Source organism: Crocodylus porosus, unplaced genomic scaffold (genome assembly GCF_001723895.1).
Source record: "Crocodylus porosus isolate Cpor-Errol unplaced genomic scaffold, CroPor_comp1, whole genome shotgun sequence".
In the NCBI taxonomy this organism is placed as follows: domain Eukaryota; kingdom Metazoa; phylum Chordata; order Crocodylia; family Crocodylidae; genus Crocodylus; species Crocodylus porosus.
This window is the reverse complement of record NW_017728943.1, coordinates 120599448-120620866: the sequence shown is the minus strand read 5'-3', so window position 1 is coordinate 120620866 and position 21419 is coordinate 120599448. Positions and strand designations below refer to the sequence as shown.

Genomic DNA, 21419 nt, shown 5'->3' with positions numbered 1-21419 from the left:
GGAGCATTTTTGGAGCTCCTTCCACCCCTGGGGCAGCCAGAGGCAGCAGTGGGGGGAGGAAGAGTGGAATGGGAGGGGCAGAGGGAAGCACAGATGAGAGAGGGGGATTCTTACCTGATTTGGGGACTTAAAAGTCCCCAGCTGTTGCTTCTACAGCATAGTCTGCTTATCCATGTGGCGAAGTGAGGGTGTAGCTACTCTTACAGTATCAGTCAGTTCTGTACCCGCTTTACCAAATTTTGCAACCACCCATGGTAATAACCTTCAAAAGCTGTTATCCATATAATCATTCGGTGAGCTTGTGATTTTGTAAGAGATTTTTAGTCCAGAAAGGACCTTGTTCTTATCAGTTTTAGGGGGATATCTGAGTTGTAATTAGACTCTGTAATGCAGTAGAATTTGTAGATGGGGCCTTTATGTGTGTGACTTAGCAAGAATGTGCTGGACTTCCTAGGAGTAACGGTGTACTAAGGAAATTGTATGGGGGCTTAAATCAGATAACTTCTTCCTATACAATTATTTCTCATGTCCTATGGCTTTGTAACAAGCCTTGTTCCTGAGTCCAGGTTTCCTGTGTGGTTAAGCAGCATGACTTTGCAATGAATTTTTCATAAAAACCAAACCTATGTAGACATTGTAACGATTTGTATGGATTGAAAAAATCTATAAAAACTGGTGGGCAGTGAATATTTCCTGTAAATTCATCCTGTTCTTTTTTTTCCCCCCTTCCTTCTCCTTCTCCTGTACTACCATTCCTTTCTTATCCTGCTTCCATTTCCTCCATTGGCAGTGCTTTTCCATCCTGCCCTTACTTTCACAGCTGGATTCCTTTGCAACATAGCAGCAGTGAGTAGTGCAGAATAGGAAAAAAGGGCCTGGTTTGCTATTTTTACAGATTTTGTTTAAATTCAGAACAATCCTGTTATCTTACTTTGCTGCTAAGAAGGAGAGAAGCACAAATATCACACTGGCCTTTGCTCTGTTTTTACCACTCTAAAATTGCTTAGGGCAGATCCACATATGTCAGTAGCAGTGCTACTGTACATGTACACAGTGTACAAGTGCTAAAACAATAGTGGGAAATCTTAAGAATCCAGTATAGACATCCACTTCCTGTAACAGGCATAAATAACTTTTCAGTTGTTTCTATTTTGGGGTTTATAAATCAGGTTGTGTCTGAGGGCGTGTGTATATGGCAGTGAATTGACAGGTGAGTATCATGGGCAGAGACATTGGCAGTTTAAAAACAGACACCTGGTTTTCAGTTGGTCTCAGCTCCTGCTCAGGGTTGAAACTAAACTCAGTTTTCCAAATGCTGCAAGGTCTGATTTTGTTTTTAAAAAGTTATGTGTATTTAGACAGTTCTAAATGAGATGATATTTATGATTTTTGTTTGTTATTGAATGTAATTTTGCATATTGGATATGTATATTTTCCTTTGGAGAAGGAAAAAAAATTATTGAAGATGATAAAATTAGCTTTGGCCTAATGCTAAATTAGAGGATGCTTGGTAAGACCTGTGACTCTTGGTCCTGTAGGATCATGAAAAGGTTGATAAATACTGACACTTGAATTGAGACTAAATCATCCTAGCTCCTGTGGACTTCGAAGTGACTTGTCATAGAAACAGAAAGCAGAAATAGACAGGTTGGGTTATTGAATCATTATCATTAGGGCTGTGCGAAGCTTCAGTCCCTGATTTGATTTGGCAGAGATTCAGCCCAATTTGGTGGCTGAATCTTTGAATCTGAATCAAATCAGCAGACCCTTTAATCTCTGAATGGAATTGGAACCCTTTGAATCGATTCAGAGATTCAGCCATAGACACAGCTTTAAATGCTTTTTCTACATACCTCTAGGTAGCAGGTGGCTACCTAGAAATGAGAGAGGCTTGGAATCTCAGAACAGAGGCTCCCTGTGCCTGAAGAAGGATGACTGTGCCTGAAAGCTTACTAAGAACTTTTTTCCAACTACTCAGTTTGTCTAATAACATACCTCACATCTAGTCAAAGAACCTTGCTTGCCTATGTCCTCAGACTAACACAGCTATAACCAAAAACCCAAATTCATGCTAATATGATACTATTATAAAGTTGTCCTTTTCAAGGAACTTTAAATAAATAAAAAGCAGGAACGGGAGAGCCAAAGGAGCCTTAAAAACCAGGCAGAGTAACCCTTGTAGTGACACAGACTGTACTGCAAAATAGGTATCTTGAGTTTTACTACTCGGTTTCTGGAGTGACTTTATTCTTAGTCTGAGGCCTTTAGGATTGGGTTTAGCAGCTCGCAGAGATAACAGCTCCTTTGCTGTGTCAGAGAGCCGTTTCGGTACCAGTGCAAATACGTTTAAGGCAAAAATAACAGTAAATAATTCTTCAGTGCCAAAACACTAACTCTTTGGACTCTAGATTGAAAAGAACCTTAAAACCTCTATCTAGCATGCAAATAGATTCAGTATGACCAAATAGTAGCAAATGCCTCCATTTATAAGGCTTAGGAATAAGGCTGTTACAGGTGTGGAAAGAACAAGGATGTCAAGAGGCTACTCAAAAGGAGAGTTACCATTGTCTTAATACAAGCTGGCTAAAGACCCTGGGAATGTTTTCACGCTGCTAACCTATGGTCCGACTAAATCAGGACCTACGGCCTTATGGTGTATTGGCAGCTTATCAGCACTTCAGCTTTGTCTGGACTTAGGCATTGTGACTGCATGTTGATAGCATACAGATGGGGAATTGCTTCAAACTTTTAATTTCTTCTACCTGATACATCGGTCTGATATACAATTGGTACCAATATAAAGAAAATTAACTGTATTGGAAATCAGCCCGATGCAGCCAATAATTTGGCTAATAAATGCTTGTGCCCCATGCAGTACTCGGGCAGAAAGGAGCAGAGCGACATGCAGCTGGTAAGTCAGTTGTGCTGGACGGGGAGGGAGGAGGGAAGGGGCATTGCGGGTGGTGAGGGGGACGGACAGATCTGGGACAGAGCCACAGTTCATTGGGGGAAGGGGGAACATGGCTTCTGCTGCTGCTTGCACCCTGGGAGGGTGGGGGCGTGTGCCCCCGTATCTACATGGGGCAGGGCAGGCAGGCTGCAGTTGCGGGCTGGAGCCAGGGCCTGTGCCAGGCTCTTCCTGGTGGGGGCTGGGCTCAGGACGGAGGCTACAGATGGAAAATCCCAGACCAAAACCCCAAATTTTACTGTAGCCCCGCTCCCAGTGCTGCTGGTGCTGTGCACTCAGCACCGCCCTGGCTCAACACCCCGTGTTCACCCATGCACCAAGAAGAGCCAGAGCTCCACTGGGCATGTGGTGACAGCAGTGCTGGGAGCGGAGCTATGGCGAAAGTTGGGGTGCTTGTAGCCCCCTCCGTAGCCCCTGCCTTGAGCCCAGCCCTCGCTCCAGCCCACAGCTGCAGCCTACCCACCCTGCCCTATGCAAATCCAGGGGCACAAGGGGTGCAAGCAGCAGCAAGAGCTGCCCTACACCCCCCATCGAGCCACGGCTTTGTCCTACATGCCGCTTTGGTGACACAGCGCCTGCCCTGCCCCTTCCTTTACCACGGGGGGAGGGTGTTGATCTGCACCCCCCACATCCCTTCCCTACCCTGTCCCCTTCCACCACAACGGACTTAGCAGCTACAGGCAGCTGCATTGGAAATTGAATCAGTATCAGCCAATATGCCTCCTTAAAAATCGGCTATCGGTATCGGCTCAAAAAATCTCTCTCGGTGCACCCCTACTTGATGAGGAACTTGATGTGTTTAAGTTTAGACTATATGCTTTTGTTTAAGACTAGCTACTCTGGAAAACCACGGAAGGATTGAAAAACCTTGAAAAAAACTAAAGAATAATGCATAATTTCATTTAGTAAGCTTTTATATTTGCTTGTGTGTGAGTACATCTGTTTTCCTTTCCTTTCATTTCTCAGCTGAACACTTACAAAACATGAGCTTTCCCCATTTGTTATTTTTCTGAACAATTATACGGAGCTCTTTTTTCCCCCCTACTTGTATTTTGAATGAGTCATTCTATAGAGAGATTATATATATTGATATTCATATGAAGAGATATATAACAAAAATAACTTTGTGGAATACTTCTTAAAATTGCACTGGAAACCTAAAAAGAGAGGTAAGATTAAGATGGCCTTGAAATTGTGCCCTTGGCTTCTTCAGAGTTCCTTCACCCAGCAAAAGTAGCATGAAAATCACAAGGCAAAGGTTTTAGTAAATCTCTTACCTTAAAGAAATGCAAGATGTAAAGTAATACAGTAGTGCTCTTAATGTTAGGTCAGGAGTTAAATCAAGTGTCACTTTCTAAATACCTAATTAGTATGGACCTGAAGAGAAGAATGTCGTTAGCACGGAAAGGGAATTGGCTGAAAGCACTGTGGTCTGAGCCCTTTAGTTTTATTGTTGATCTGACCTATATATGGACTAACTAATTTTAGTTCCCCAAATGAACTGGTGGGATTTCATTTTTCTTGGATGATTGAGAAAAGGTGGTGTAGATATCTGCTTCCTGTAACAGGCACTGAGAACAGATTTACCTTTTGTATGAGTCATTTTCCCAGGGAGCAGCTCTCTGTTGGGTTTTAAACCGTGTTCACTTTTAATTTAACCCTAGTTCCCGCCAAGTCCATTTCAGGTGTAGTTTAGACTGTCCAGCATAGGGGAGGTGAAATAATAATTACTATGGATCGTTTATATACCAGCAAAGATGCAAAGTCCTATTTAGGAATGGCGCTTTGCTTTGTTGTGTACTATATGAAGATAATAAGGCATTCCCTGTCCCTTAGAACTTGTAAAAAACCCTTTTTTTAAAAAAAAACCACTTGTAAAATCTAGGTGAGCCTAAACTCTTCTTTAAAACAGGGTTGAAAGCCCAGGGTTGAAAGCCCAGGCTGGAGAATATTTGGTAGGTATCAGTAAAATAGTGATGTGAGATTCTTTGAGATGCTTGGATAGCCCTGGAATTTGATCAAGAAAGGTGTACCAAAGTATACCATACAGTGGGAGAAGATGAACCAGCAGCAAGAGGCTACATTACCTATATGGAAAAGAGAGCAAAACCCCAGTGAAATCCATTAAGGCTGAGATGTGATAGTTGACTGAGGAGTTGTGAAATAACTCTGCTTTGTTAGAAAAGGGCAGGGTAATGGTGTGGCTCTATTTACTAATTGTCTAGTTCCCAGAAGATTTTGATTTCCTTGTTTTACAAAAAGGGAATGGGCTGTGGCAGGTTAAGGAGGTTTTGAAGAAAGGCACCAGATACAAAGGAATTGTCACTCAGTCCTGCCAATAAGAGGAGGAGAGGTTGTAGCTGTCTTAAGGGACTGGATGATGCTGGGAGGCAGTAATTTAATAAATCGAGGCAATTTGCAGTTGAGAAGTGAGTAAATCTCTTGGATCTGGGCCTGGAAAGGGTGGGAAATGTCTGGGTTGGGAATGTGTGCATGACTTGGAAAGATAGTGAAAAGTAGTGGAGAAATGAACGAGCAACTTTGAAAACTGAAAGAAGTGTTACTTTTATGCCCTTTACTTAATGGATGAAAGTTTTGTATTAAATAGCATTATTATATTTCTGGAAAGTGAAACTGGATGAAGCATTAAAACTGTGTAACAGTCTTGTTAGGAGTGGAATAGGTGGCATACATTATTGCAGGGGTGGGCAAAATACAGCCCACGGGCTAGATCTGGCTCGCCAATTAATTTTATCTGGTGGGCTGCAGCAGCACCATGCGGCAGGCCCTGGGCAAGCCACACTTGGACCTCAGTTTTTGCTAGTGGGTTGTATGGGTGGCAGTTCCACCTCTGTTGCCAGGCAGGCAAGTGGGGCTGCTTCTACTCAACATCCCCCGTAGCTGCCTGGGAGATGAAGTCCAGCCCCGCAGGCCATGGGTGAGCCATACTTGGACCCCAGCCTCTGCTGGTGGGTGGTGCCAAGGGCCTGCAGTGTTGGACTCCCATCTTCCAGGCACTGCGAGGGATGCACTTGGGTTTTGGGTTTGGCCTCTGCTGGCACCACAGAGGATGGTGGGAGGAAGCAGTCCCACCCACCCACCTGTCCAGCACCATGCAGTGCCAGCAGAGGCCAGGGCCTGAGTGCAGCTCACTCAGGGCCTGCCATGTGGAGATGGGTGAGTGGATGGGGCTGCTTCCATCCAGCGGCCCCTGCAGTACCAGTAGAGGCCGGAGCCTGAATACAGCTCATTCAACCTCTCCCTGGGTTAATGGAGCCTGGCCATGGTCCTCCGTGCCGTCCCATCCTGCCCTACCATCAGGGCTTGTGGGTGCTGCGGGGTTAGGGTATGTGTGTGTGTGCATAGGCCAGGAGCCCTGTTGGCAGGGCAGGACAGTGTGGAGAAGCTCTGGGCAAGCTTGTGCTCCCGCTCTGGGGTTAGCCCTGGCCTCATTGCAGGGAGCTCCTGTGTGCATGTATGCGTATGTATGTGCAGCCCTCAATAGCTCATTAACACTGGCTTAGTGGCCCTCCAGCCTAAACAAAGTGCTCATCCCTGCTCTGTTGGGTCTCAGCCATCTCTAGCTGCTGTGTCTCAAGCGTATCCGTATGTTGAACAATGTGTGTTTTCTTGAGGGCTTTGCTTGATGATTTCTGATTTGATTAAAAACTTCCAAAATCTGCATTTTCCCATGATTAAAATGAAACTCCTCTACCTATATAGGTATCAGTTGAACACAGAGCTTTATTGATATATTTACAATTTTAAAGCAGTTTGGAAGCCGATCAGTGCCTCAATCATTATCGTGAAATAAATTCTAAAATCTATATATTTTGATTTTTTTTTATTTTGTTTTTTGTTTTTTTTTTTAATCATGGAAAATTAGAGCTCCCCTTCACTTACCAGTATGCAGGTCCAGCTGTGGCTTCTCTTTGTTGCTTTGTGGTGCTAAGCAGCCCTAATATGCCAGTGCCCATCACTCCCAACCTACAGACCCCCTAGTCCTGTGGGTGCCCCTCCTTACTCCTGACCTGCTGCTCCCCTCCCCCAGCCTCAGCTTCCCCACTCTGTGTGGGGGCGGGGAGGGGATACCTAAGTACATGTTGGGGGGGCCTACAGTAGGGTATGGGGCTGCAGCCTGGCCGAACTGCCACGCACAGGAGCTGCTTCTGCAGTCCAGCAGACAGGACCCGGTGCAGGAGGGTAGAGCGGTGCAGCAAGACTCACTGCCTCCAGGACCCCCATGCCACCAGCAGCGTGATGAGTAACAGAGCAAGGGGGGAGGGAGATGGGACATACACCCTGCTGCCCTCACCTCCTCCTACCACCAGCCACTTGCATGCCATGCTGTGGTTCTACCTCACCACCAGAGCCCAGTGGCTGAGTGGCTGCCACCGCCCTCAGGCCACCCATGTTGCCCCCCAGCCAACTTCCTCTTTGGGGTAGAGCTACGGCCGGGCGTGTGAGTAGCTGGCAGCAGGAGGAGGAGAGGGCAGCGCAGCTCTCCCCCATGTCCATTACTCCTTGTGCTGCTGGTGACATGGCTGGCCTGGGGGTCCCAGTGGCAGCAGCGAGTCTTGCCACCCTGTTCTGCCCTCCCATGCTGGGTCCTGCCCACTGGGCCGCAGAAGTAGCTCCTGCACATGTTGGTCCAGCCAGGTTGAAGCCTGTACCCTGGTGTTGGCACACAAATCAGGTGGCACTTGCTTCCTCCTCCCCCCCCCATACCACCCCGATGCATTGCCTCTAGTGTCTGACCCCTCTCTGGGAGTGTGCACAGCAGTGGGGAGCCAGCTCCCCTGCCAGCCCCACCCCGGAGGAGCCATCCATGGCTCCATCCCACTACCCAGCTGGGTCCTACAGCCATGTATTCTGACCCTGGGCACCGTGCAGTGCCCCAGTGGGGCAGGTGCCCCCAACCCCAGCTGCCAACCCTGCCCCACTCCCTCACTCACTGTGGGGGCTTACTGCAAACTGCTGCCGCCACCTCAGTTTACCCCCCCATCTGCCCTCCCCTGTCACCTATGCCTCCCTCCCCCTCATAGACTTATCTACAAAGAGCTGCGGGAACTGGTCTCTACCATGCTGCCTTGCTGCCACGTGCATATGTGTGCACATGCATGTGGCATCCTCTGCCTGTGATGATCACCTTCCTCCCACTCCCCCAGCCCCAAGCAGCTCTTTGCAAGCTGGAACTCTGCCAGCCTGCAAGGAGAAACCTGCCGTTTCCTGCGTTTTTCTCCTTTAAAGGAGAAAATTCATATTTTTCTGTTGCATGCAGAAAATGTGGATCCCTGCTGATCTCTCACATTTTTTTACAATTACACTTCTCCACTAAATAGGGAGCAGTTGTCATTCTTTTCCTTATCAGTCCTCTTCAAAGAACAGCCGTTGAATAGGACAAGTTAAGCACATTTCAGTATTTTCCAGATGGGACAAATGGGAAGTGTGCTCACTTGTCCTACACACTTCCCTATTTTTTCCAAGTACAGCATATGGAACTAGTCTGTGGGCTCAGTATCTTATTGCACTGTGAGATGCACTTTGTCTTACAGGACTGCCTTTTTCATTACTGTTTTTCAGGAGACTGTCAGAGTCAATGTTACTGTGTTGAGAACCAATGGGGAACTTCATGAAAAACAGGTGCGTTTGACCTATGAATGCGTTATGAACCAAATTCTACTTATGAACCAGTAGGTGTTGGGCATGCAGATGTGAAGGGAGGATTTGACTTCATGAACCTGTGCTAAATATTCTACTTTTTCTGATTTATTGATGTCATTATTTTATTCTGTAATGCCTCACTTTGCATTTACTATGTATTTCTTAAAGTGAAAATGTGACATGATCAATTTAAGTATGCAGTTTCTGCTAACTACCTTCTCTCTTTCTCTTTCTCTCTCTTTTAAAGGTTCTCTTTAATGTCACTTATGCTAATGGACAAGTATATGTAAATGACTTTCTTATGAAGATTGGTGTTATCCGGATAAAGTGTCCAACTCTAATATGTGAGTAAATCTTAGCTCTTTGTCTGAGATATCTAATTCTTTGTTATCCAAAGAAAAGCATAACTTATTACTGTAACACACTCCAAAGGTCAGCATGAAAACAATCTATTTCCAGGGTAGTCAAATACAGAATTAATTTGTGGATGGGGAAGAATCTGATTTGCTCAGTTGTTTCTCTGACATGGATATGCTTGTATTTAAACAGTTTCAGTTGAAATACAGCTCTTGTATGTATTTCTGTAAACAGAAGGTTTTGTAGCACTGACTAAGCCATGTAAATGCAAGGATGTGACTCCACCCTGCTAATGGCTCTGTATTGTTTGGAACATATCCAAAAAGTTCAGCCGGAGAAATGGGAATTAGAATTATGTGGTTCTTCAAGTATGTTTTGTTGCGATATCTTAATTCCACATCCAAGGGGCCAGGCAAGGTTTTCATAGGTTAGGCTGCTATGTTGTACAAGTACTGCAATCTTAATATTGTCCTGTGGAAGAGGAAATAATTGTTTTCCCCACTAATTCAATGCTATACTTCAACAAGTGCCACTCAAAAGTGTTTTGATTCTTGGAGATACACAGCATATTGCATAATGAATGAAGCTGAGACTATTATGTTAATTTGATTGAAGATCCTCTTATATGCAGAATGGTTTTTTGATGCACTAGTTATGATAAGTCTCAAGGTTGGTTTCTGAGATCATTTGCCCTTTATGATCAGATCTTTCCTAAGAACATGCTAATGCTTTTAAAATTGCTTCTCTGAGACGTGACCTTGTCTTTTGAAAACCCAGAGAATGATAAATTATTAATTTAACACAGCTCCTTTTCAGAGGGACAGTGGGGGCAGGCAATAATAACACACTGCTGTTTGTCTCTTGTAGTTAGGTATGTTCCTATCTCTTTCTGTCTCTGATACAGATTTTAAAACATCTCAAAGAGTAATTTACTTAAGAGACAGTTGACTCAAAAATGTAAGCCAAGGTTTTATTGACAAATATAAGGCCTAATCTTGCGGGATGCTGTGTACTTTCAACTCCTGCTTTCATTAATTTCTAAGCCAGTAATCTGCCATCGGGATGGAGGTTTTTGTTTGTTTTACAAATGTATTATATAAATCTGAAACTGTGATGAAACCAGTTATTTTGTCTTAGGCCTGGGATCCAGAGCTGGAAACACATACTTTTGGCACCACTCTCTAATTGCCTTGTTTCCATGGTCTGAAGAACAGAATATATCATTTGTAATTACCAGAATTGAAGATGACTTGCAAGAAATCTGCAAGTGTAGATTCTATACATGGAAAATTGTAACAAATTTATAAATTTTCCATGTATAGAATCCAATTATCAGAGGTTCATCTTAAATTTGTCCTGACCACCACTGTAGCAGGGGGGTCAGACAGTTGGGGAAGGTGTGAGTTGGGGATATGGGGGAAGGTATTGTTTAAAACCTTTGTTTTGGTATTGGGGAAAAAAAAAATTTGCTTTTAATGGGATATAAATATGAAGGCTACGGAAATGCCAAAGTGTTGATGGATGATTGAAGACATTTATGTCTCCCCTAAAACCTACAAGTTGCGGATTGCACTGACAACCCAGCCATGATGTCTAGACTGGCCTTGAACAGCATGCCTTACTATCCTCATTGAAAGTGTTCCACTGCAAGCTTCATTTTACTTCAACAGTGGTGGGATAGGAGGGATTAGTAGGTGTATACAGAGAAGCACTGAATAAGAGAAGAAGGTTATTCTGTATCTACTAACTGGGAATGTTGAGTTCAGGGCCATCCCTGGGGGGGGTGAATCAGGGGGACCACCCTGGGCCCCAAGCTTTGGAGGACCTTGCGGAGCTGGGTGGAGCGGCTGCGGCTCATCCTGCAGGGCCCACCTAGTGCTGGTGACTCTGTGCTGCTGCTGCCACCAGCTTCGCACCTGGCCACTTGGTATCCCCCACCCCACTGCTGCTGCCAGCTTCTTCATGTCCAGGCCTGACACAGGTTGCATCCTGCTAGGGTCATCTCTGGTTGGGTGCTAGGGTCTTGTGGGTAGCCTTAGAACATGGGATTGAAGGCACATAAGAAGGCATGGGTAACAATTTACGAGCCTAGCTTGGGTAAGGGAGATCCCATTGCACAGCGTGAGAGAATTCTTGGGTCCTGAAGATGTTGGTTCCGGGGAAGAGCAGTGTACATTGTCCTGAAGAATTTGATGACTGCCATTTGGAACTCAGAAGGCAGCAGTTCTCCTTAATGGCTATTTGAAAAAGGAAAAGGGGGTGTGAGTCAAGCAGGTTTCCAGAAAGTAGTGTTGGGGAGGGGGCATTTGACCTGCTTACCTACAGAAACAATCAGAGCAATTTTTGTATAAGCTGTTGTACAAACAGTTGGTTTGTCTGCATCCTCATCCTCGTGGGTCATGTTGGACAACTGAGATGTGAATGCAACAGAGGAGTAACTGTAGAGTGCCAGCTGGATTGCTTGAATGCTGGTTCAGGAAGACAGTTGCCCTCTATCATTTTAGCTCTACCATGAGTGGGGTTAAGTGACATAGCAGCAAAAACTATGGTGGCTACCACCAGCAATAGCAATGACAGAAAATTGTAGGGCAGGTGAAAATAAAGACTAGGCTGCTTTACCAATGTTACAGCATAGCTGGTCTTCTGGGTGTTGTACTTGAGAAGTAGTAGTGATTTATTCATTTATTGGCATTGAGAAGTTGGTATCTTTGAGTACATGTTATTCCTAGCCAGTTACATTCGTTGACACTTTTATGTTCATCTGTGTCATTTGTGGGGTTGGGTGTGTGTTTCACTTTTGTGACCTTGATAACTGCATAATTATCTGTTGACAGTGGAGAATGGAAACTCTGATAACCTACTGGATCAAAGACATTTGGGTATTGTCAGTGTTCGCATTATGGTTCATGAGTGGCCTTTGGCTTCCACCTCCAATTTGCAGTTAATTGTCATTCAGGAAGAGGTGACAGAAATCGATGGAAAGCAGGTAAAATTTGATTGTTTGTTAGCCTTTTCTAAATCCAGAACAGTGGTTTAAACTTTTAACTCTAATTGTGTGGGGCAGTGTTCTGAGAATATGTAGCTGCTAAAACAACTGTCAGTGTTAGGGATAGATGTGATGCTTATCTGTGTGGATGGGCTGTGCTATAAAGACAAGATTTCAAAGTTTGGTGTCTTACTACAAACTAAGGTTGACTGGTTGATTTGTTTTTTAAAGAGTAAAATTTTTACTACTCTATTTTGTATTTGAATAGCATTAACTGTATTATAAGACCTTTTCCATATTGCTATTGCAGCTACCTGTTGTAGTCCACTTGTATATAAATACATGCTTCTGTTTAAAAAAAAAAAAAAGATGCATTTACCCAGGAAAGCTAAGCTCACCTACAACGTCTATTTGTTTGTTTTTAAATGAGACTTTGCTTTCTTACAGAATTGCAGGATTCTTTCATTAGCTTCAATTACTTGTAAAGTTGACAAAGATGAGTGAGAAGCAGGATGGTGGTGGTAGTGGTGTTGTTGCAGTCATGATAGTCCAAAGAACCTGCAAAAAGCAAGATACTTGTTTGGAAGTATCTTTTACTGGAGTCCAGTAGAAGATATGACGAGGCAAACCTTGCCTCTTGCAGATTCGCATCTAGCATATTAATATCTCTTGTCTCTTACTGGATGAGCTATATAGTTGGTCCAGTAAAAAAGTATTGCCCAACAAACGGTGCTTCTCTGCAGAGATAGTCAGCCTTTCAGGTAAGGGAACCGTTAGTTCTATCTTGCCAATAGCAGCCTAGCAAAGAATTTAAGCATGCGTTTAACTGTAAGCATCAGTAGTTCTGTTTCGTTCTGAATTCAAATGGTGCTCAAGTGCTTTGTCACTGGAGTGCTTAGCTTCACACCAGATCTCAGCATTTGGTCTCATCATAAAAGGCCATGTAGATCTTTATTCCTTCTAGGTTCTTGTGTGTGAATTTAAACGCCTGGAAAGTAAAGTCATAAAACAGGATTTCAGATGAACACTAAGGGCTGATGGTCTCTTAAAAAGAATCCAATATCTGTGAAAATATGCGGAGTAGTTATAACTAGATGGGAAGTGAGGAAGTAGCTCTAACCAGGCTTTAAAATGTGCAGCACTTATTTTCCAGAATTTCCGTTGCATTGGTAACCAATATTCAAACCAAAGAGGTTTGGCACTGAGCACACAATACGATTCAAGTTGCAAAGAGAAATTTCAAGCCTATAGTCTAATGCACATCTGTTGTTTTCTACACGTGTGGTGTTAGATGAAATTTTATTTTGAAATCTAGTACTGCAATGTAGCAGTGGTATTTTGTTAATGAGGAATTATCAGAATAGCCCAGGACTTCATTTACAGGCATTTTGCAGATTGCACGTTTGTTTAGAGAATCCAGTAGCCTGTCAGACTACTTGATTGTAATTTATTAAGAACTAGGTACATTAGTGGTGGCCAAACCACAGCTCACAAGCCATATGTGGCTCACTGGCATGGTAGTTGTGGCTCTCTGCAAATTGGCTGAAGCCCTGCCCACATCTCCCCAAAGCACCTCCCGGTAACAGTGCAACCCTGCACCTCCTGCTGCTCTGGCTTTCCCTGCAGGGAGCCTGCCCCGAGCCTGCCCTCCTCTCTCCGGGACTGCTGGCTCAGCCACTGGGCTGCTGGGGAGGGGCTTCAGCACGGTCCCCACAGGGAAAGCCAGAGCAGCTTGGATGTGGGGGGTGTCACCTCCACTCCAGGTCACTCAGCACCCCCCACCCCCATCCCCACCCCTTCTCTGGCTCTTGAACTTCAGTGGAGGATCAGGTGTGACTCTCAGGGTGAGTAACTGTGGCCACCCTTGAGATATATGCTATTTGAAAATTTTATAATGAAGCATTAGTTATGAGTGAATGTAACTTAGCTATGTTTTATGTTAACTGCACTGTTGATATGTACTAGGAAGACCTACTAGGAAGCTATGAGGGTCAGTCAGAAATTAACGCCTCTTCTTCTCAGCCAAATATTGTTGAAACGATATTAAACTTGCACAAAACTTGTTCATCATGTCTGAATGCACATCTGTTTTTTTGACACAGTCTCCACCATCAGCCTTTTTCCACTGGTGAACAAGAGCATGTATCCTAACGTCATATGAGGATCAGTCAGAAAGTGGTGCCTCCTAATTTTTCTGTTTTAAGTGGACATGGTTGGTGTTCTTATTGACTTCTTGCCTAAGGGAGCCTTAGTAATCTCAGAGGTCAAGACCCTGAAGAAATTGACACATGGCATGCAGAAGGCCCATCCTGACAGAGGCATGTCTAAAGTTATTTCTGCAAGACAGGGGCTCACTTACACACCAGCTTGCAAACTACAGAGGCAGTCTCCCACCCACTGTACAGCTCAGAGGATGAAGGACTGACTACAAGTGCAACATTTGTGGGATGACTCTGAAGCACTAGAGATTGTGTAATAAGGACAAGGACTTTTACTTTGTTCTTCAGTGGAAACAGATGACCGATGGAGAAGGAGACTGTTGAAAAATAGTCGCATATTCAGTGAGAATGTAAACAATTTCTGTGCAGGTTTAATATTTTCTCAGTGATACTTGGCTGAGGGACAGAAATAGGAGGCATTCCTTTCTGAATGACTTTGGTAGTTTTAGTAGGTTAAACTGTATCTTATTTTTATATTAGAGGCTTTCAAGGTTTTTTTTTTTTGTTTTGTTTTTTGCTGGTTATCAGCAGACAATGAACAGATTGTGAATAATATGCTTACAGCGTTGCTAGGCAGTTGGTGAGCACTGCCTGAGAAGAGCATTCAGCCAGTAGCTCACACTCGCTACTTGCATTTGCTGCTGTATTCATTTTGGCTGATAAATTTCCACATTGCAGACCTCATGTGGGTTATGCTAGCGATGTAACTACTGATTAATTAAGTACTGGTTTAAACTCCTTGAATGTTACTGGTTAAATAGTTAACTGATAACTTGCATCTACCAGGGAGCAGCCCCTACCTGTATTCTTTCTCCAGGCAGCAACAATGAGCTGGGAAAATCCCTTGCCTTCTGCTGCTGCCAGTGCACAGCTGCCCAGGGAGCCCTGACTGCTTGCAGCAGGTGGCGGGGAGACAGTAAGCAGCTCTAGGGGGGTCCACAGAGCCCTGGCCCAGCTCATTGTCAGCACCAGGTGCATGCATGCCTTGGGGCAGGCAGATGGTGGGGAAGCTATGAGGGGCTGGATCCTTCTTATGGCAGGGAAGGGGCCAGGGCTGCGCTACCACCTGCTCCAAGGTGCATGTGTACCTGGTGCCAGCAACTACCTGGGCCAGGGCTCCACAGACCCCAGTGCAGTTGCTTGCAGCCTCCATGCTGTCACCTGCAAGCAGCCCAGGCTCCATGGCAGGAAGCACTGGCCTGCCCAGAGCCCAGGCTGGTCATGGCAGGCAGCCGAGAGGCTGCAAGTGGGGTCTGTGGAGCTCTGGCTCAGCATTGCTGGCAGCGGGTATACGCACATCTTGGGGTGGATAGTGGGGAAGGGGCTGGGGCTGTGCTGTCACAAGAAGGATCATGCCTCTTGTGGCTTCCCTACTGCTTCCCTGCCATACCTGGTACTAGTCCCCCTCCTCCTCCTCCTCCTTGTTCTTCCCTCCCTCCCTCTTGCCTGCCTTCAGGGGCACCATACCCCCACTTCCTTGCCGGACTGCTTCCTGTCCTGTGCCAAATGATAACCAGTAAGGTATTCCTGGTTATCAGTTTGTGAACAGTTAAATGTGAGCAGCAGAGCTCACCCAGTCGGCAGCTTCCCCTTCAGCACTCTGCATGGGGTCAAGTGCTGCCCAGGGCAACCCATGCTGTGCTCCTGCCCACACCCTCCAGCCCAGGCCCCAGCCAGCACACAGGTTCTAGTGGGGCTGTTCCCAATGCGGTTTTGGCCAGCTGGGCTCATGTCACCAGGAGGCGAGGGGAGCAGTGCAGCATATGGCTGGCTGCAGCCACGCTGGGAACAGCCCCACTGGAAGCTGTGCGTGCTGACTGGGACTGTTCTGCTCCCCTTGACTCCAGCTATGGCTGCTGCTTCTGCCACGCTGCTCCATGAAAAGTAGCCACCTGTGGCCTGGAGCAGCAGGTGGAAGGCAACTGGCAGCTGGAGCCAGAGCTCCATGCGGTGGGCAGGAGCTGCCCTGCTTTGGCTTCCCACACACCCAGAGCGGTGCGGCAGGGGCAGGAGCAGTAGCCACAGCTGGAGGTGAGGGGAACAGAACCCTGCAGGCCTGGACCCTGGCCAGCGCACATACCTTCCAGTAGGGCTGTTCCTGGTGCGGCTGCAGCCAGCTGGGTGCTGCTCTGCTCCCTTCGCCTCCAGTGGCAGCTCCTTCTCCTGCTCTTCCCCCTGCTGCAACACTCTGGGCGGGCAGGAGGGAAGCTTCACCTGTGTGGGTCCTGCTGGAGGTGAGGTGAGCAGGGCAGCATCTGGCCATCTGCAGCCGCACTGGGAATAGCCCCACTAGAAACTGCATGCTGGTCAGGCCAGGGCCAGCAGGAGTGTGGCACAGGCTGCCCTGGCAGGAGCAAGTAGAGTCTCAGTCTCATATGGAGCACCATGTGGGCAGCAGAGTGCTGGATCCAGTCATTTGGCAAGCCGGATCCAGCCCATGGGCCATATTTTGCCTGCCCCTGCTGTAAGATCACTTGTTTGGATATGATAAGAATCATGGAAATGTTTAAATAAATAAAAAGGAGGTTACGGTCAGTTTGTCAGTGAGCTCTGTACATCCAGCCCTGAATACATTGCCCATTTTACTCGCTACTTGTTTTCAGCCACTCCTGTTCCTCACCCTTGCTTAGAACAGTAATATTGAAATGTTTTTTCCTTTTGCAGGTGCAGCAGGAGGAAGTTACTGAGGTGGATATCTTAGTTAAGGACCAGAGAGTCCTGAGACATTCCAACTACTCTGTTCCTTTGAAAGAAAGCATGCTCTATTCCATCCCCAGGGATAATGATGTCTTATTTACACTTCCCAACCTCCCAGGAAAAGGTATGTCATAGTTAGCTCATCAGTCACAAAGCACTTCATAAAGGCAGGTAAGGATCGCTATTTGTGTTTTCTAGATAGGGAAACTGTGATGTGCACATGTGAAGGGACATGCCAGGGATACGGTCTCTTCATGACCAGGAAGGGACATTGGTTGCTGTGGTTTACTTCTCTGCTATAGTAGTCCATGTGTTATTCTTATTGTTCTTTTTCAAATTAGCTTTTTCTTCAGAAGCTCTTCTGAAATGTTGGTATTAATTGGGCCATCATAGCAAAAAGTTACTGGCTTAACGTTACAAGAAAACGTTCTCAAAAGCTCTCCTTGAGACTGGAAATGAAAACTATAGAGGAGATTCCTGTCTGGCTTAGTGCTAACTATAGGGAATGGCTTTGGTTATTCATTTTTTTACTTTGTATTGAAAATGTGTTCAGACTTCAGTTCTGTAAATCAAATTCTCTGGCAGTTTTGTTAGGTCAAATTAATCCGATCTTTTCTCACCTTTTAGCTGATAACTGCTGATCACAGTTAAGTGTACCTGGTAGCATCACCTCTGTGATGTTCAAAGTTCCTGTAGAGGTCAAATGAAAAAATCAGTTATTTACATCTTCCCTGTAAATGCTGATAACTCTGCAGTGTGCATGTAAATACAACATTCTTTTATCGATTCATAGAGTTCTAGAGTCAGAAGGGACCTGGTAGATCATCGGGTCTGACCCCCTGCACCAGGCAGGAAAGAGCGCTGGGGTTAAGTAACCCCAGCCAGATGCCTTTCTAATCTCCTGTTGAACACCTCCAAGGTAGGGGAAAACACCACCTCCCTTGGAAGCCCATTCCATATTTTGGCAATGGCCGAAGAATTCCATAAAGAATGTCTTCCTTATGTCCAATCTAAATCTGTTCTCCTTCAGTTTGTGGCCATTATTCCTGGTAACCCCAAGGGATGCCCTGGTAAACAGTGTCCCATATTCCCTGCTGGCTCCCCTGATGAGTTTGTAGGCAGCCACAAGATCACCTCTCAGCCTTCTCTTGCAGAGGCTGAAAAGATTCAGATCTCTGTCTGTCTTCATAGGGTCTTACCTGCAGGCCCTCAACCATACGAGTAGCCCTTTTCTGAACCCTCTCAAGGTTATCCACATCCTTCTTGAAGTGCGGTGCCCAAAACACCGCGGTTCTCCATCTGCGGCCTCACCAGTGCCGCATAGAGGGGAATTATCGCTTCCCTAGACCTGCTCATGATGCACCTGCTGATTGTAAGAAAGAGCGTGGTTAGCCTTACTTATTACCTCATCACACTGGCGACTCATGTTCATTTTTGCATCAACCATGGCGTAGTTTACTTCTAGCTTGTCTTGTCAGCTGTTGCATCACAGACAGTGTATGAAATGGGGAGGCTAAAACTTTTAACTACTTAACTAATCCTTTCTTCAGTAGACATTCAAGATCCATTGCAAACCACCAGTCAGTACCTCCTCAGGCAAGCAGAAACTACTGTAGATGAAGAGACATTACCTGGCAAGTTACCAGAGACACCTCTTGGAACAGAGCCTCCATCTTCATATAAGGTAATCTCTTATTGGTGTACATTTCTAAGGCCCAGTTAACAAAGGAGCGGCAAGTTCTCTCTAACTTGGCATTTAGTGGCAGACATAGATGAGAGTTGGTGGCAAATCCAAGAAAAGCAATAGATGGTTGCGGTACTAGGGTGTTGTCGAGAAGACTGAACCATTAACACTGTACTAACTGGTTCTGAAATTTACTATAACAACTTCTCTAGGTGTATCTGTACTGTTCCCTTCAGAAGCAAGTAGAAAGTTATAAGCCTACTTCCATGAATATCTGGCTGATGAGGGCAGCAGACAAAAACATATGTAGCTTCTGCAAGAGCATTAAAAGCTGGGGATTTTTTGTTGGGTTTTTTGTTGTTTTTTAAAGAATAGCGTGTGAGCTTTTCATTTTCAGAATTCTGTCTTGGGGTTTTCATTTGCATTTGGGAGAAGCAACTACAATGGCTTATGAAGTGTGTCTTTCAGAGGCTGGTTACAGTTTTTGTTCCAATTCCTACTTTATCTGAAAAAGCACTCAGAGGCCACATCTACGTGAGATGCTACTGTGCAGTAGTGTTGGGGTCACTAACAGTGATGCGATGCTTTTGTGCAGTAGTAATAAACTACTCTACAGTAGCATCAGAAAAAGAATGCGGAGACACTATGACGCAGTAATACTTGGTTATGCAAGTACTAAATTACTGCAGTAACAACTGTGCAGTCTGCTGCTTGTGTAGGCACAGCCAGACAGCTGCAATCTCAGTGAGGTTATAGTCTGTTATGTGTTGTAGGAATGTAGTAATTGCAGTCATCTAAGGCTGGTTGTCCAGATTGTCTGAGAACTTGAGGAATTCTGCCTCCTCTCTCTGAGAGTGGCTAGCAGTCAGTACTTCAAAGGAAAACACAAGAAAACTCCTAAAAGTGGACATGTAAGGGATAATCTAAACATAGCAGGAGTTTCTTCCCGACAGTAATGAGTTAGTGGTTGGCTTTGCTTTCTGAAAACTGATGACTAGGATTCTTCCTAAAATTCTTTTGAACTTTTTTGACGTAATGGTCTTTCATATCGTGTCTAAATTGAAGCTGTCCAACTTCTGAACGGCCATGAGCTACAGTTTCCACCACACCAGGACCCATGAACCCCTGCAGCACACCACTACAAGCTATGCTTCTCTGCCCCCCAGAAACAGGGGCAAAAAGCAGAGGGGGGTGCCTCTGGAGACCCCCGTGATAGCAGCAGGAGCAGTGGGGTGGGGGAAGCAGGACCAGCTGCTGAGAGTTGGACCGTCCTATTCTAAACCAGGGGTTTTCAACTGGGCATACCCTGCCCCCACCCCCACCCACTCATCTGACCACTGGGGGATTCCTGCCTTCTTAACCGGCTGCGAGGGGTATACTGACCCAAACAAGTTGAAAACCCCTGGTCTGAATCATATTGAACTCTGACCTCACTATGAGGCTCACAAACTGTGTTGTGTAAAAAGGATTTCCTTCAGTTATAAATTATTTTCACACTGGTGTCAGTGACTATGCCCCTGCTCTTTTGTTCTAGAGCAAGGGCAAAGAGTTCAAGATGATGATGAATGTAAAGATGTTATCACAGATGCTTTTGTTGACCAGTAAAATTATTTACATGAGGTGTGGACTCTCTCCTCACTGCTGCAACTTAAATCATTGTGCAAGCAGAGAGGCCAGGCTACTTTTGGAAAGGCAGCTTCATCTCAGTGAGAGGCTGCAGCTGCAAAATGTAAATTTTGGGAGAAGGAATGAATAGGGCTCTTCCAGGGAGGGGGAGGGGCTTTCCAGGAAATGCAGCACTTCTGCAACTGCTGTTCAGCACAAAGAAGTCAGCACAAGTCATGACAAATGGGAAGATTTTTCTGGGTATTCCTTTCCTGGAAGAACTGTTATTGCTGTGCGTGTGTTTTCTTGCGCCACATGCTATACGGGAAGAAAGAGCACTGTCTCCATTGGTTTTACCCTGGCTGTCATACTAAAGCACAGCTAATGTTTACCATAACGGTAGAGTTCCAAATTCGGCAGTGTGCTGCTCCAGACAGACCCAAGATCATACTACCCTCTGGTGGTGTATTGAGCATACTTCAGATGGCTAATTCATGTCCCATTGCATCGCACACTGTTGCTCTACCACCAGCTCTCTCTCCGTTTGCTACATGCATATAGGAAAGGTTGTTCTGGGTATCAGCAGTGAATATGTTTTAAACCTAAGTCAGGCTTTCACTTCCACTAAGCCTTCACTGGTTCTATGCTTTTCAGTTCACTGACTCCTCACTTAAATGACATCTCCCTTCAGGAGCTGCTGCTAGGATCAGTAGCTTTTGGAAATTCAAAACTTGCATTTGTTAAACTCTCCCAAGCCTGAAGGCTTTCAGACTTAGCAGTAGCTAGACAAACTGCCCTTGAAGTAGGTCATAAACAATCTTGTTCTTTGGTTGCAGGTGATGTGCCAGTGGGTGGAACAATTGAGAAACAAGTTGTGCAGTTTCTGGCTTGAATCTTTCCCTGTGTTCTTTAATTTGATGGAGGTCATTGTGGTTGGAATCATAGGAGCAGCTCTTATAATAAGAGTTTTAAAGATGTTGTTTCCCTCCTGTGAACACAAGTAAGTAATTCTCATGTTTTATCCCCCAAAAAGAAAAGTATAGGCATCATAGGAACCTTTAAAGGAGGCAGCCACTGTCATTAGCTGTCCAGTGGAAGTGGTCTCCCAAGGTAAATGTTTGTAAACAAAAAAACAACCCTCCTCCCCCCCCAATATTTTCTTTTGAAAATTCTTGTTCAGCTTGTTTCAGATTCTTAGGAGTCCTTTGAGAAATCCAGTTTAGGAGCTGAGTGTTTATC

General features: G+C 45.3%; 1 protein-coding gene and 1 long non-coding RNA gene across 2 annotated transcripts in view; one reads left to right on the top strand and one right to left on the bottom strand.

Annotated features, from left to right (window-relative positions):
- Window positions 1-21419, top strand: part of GINM1 (glycoprotein integral membrane 1) — a 30534-nt gene that overhangs the window by 5776 nt on the left and 3339 nt on the right. Inside the window, exons 2-7 of the mRNA XM_019550098.1 lie at window positions 8552-8611; window positions 8880-8976; window positions 11824-11975; window positions 16859-17015; window positions 18445-18575; window positions 21017-21180. Coding sequence (XP_019405643.1) covers window positions 8552-8611; window positions 8880-8976; window positions 11824-11975; window positions 16859-17015; window positions 18445-18575; window positions 21017-21180 — 761 coding nt within the window. The remainder of the gene's footprint in view (window positions 1-8551; window positions 8612-8879; window positions 8977-11823; window positions 11976-16858; window positions 17016-18444; window positions 18576-21016; window positions 21181-21419) is intronic.
- LOC109320124 lies at window positions 18933-19880 on the bottom strand. Its single transcript, XR_002103721.1, has 2 exons — window positions 19691-19880; window positions 18933-19589 (listed from the first exon to the last, which is right to left on the bottom strand). It is a non-coding gene; the product is annotated as an uncharacterized LOC109320124 (long non-coding RNA).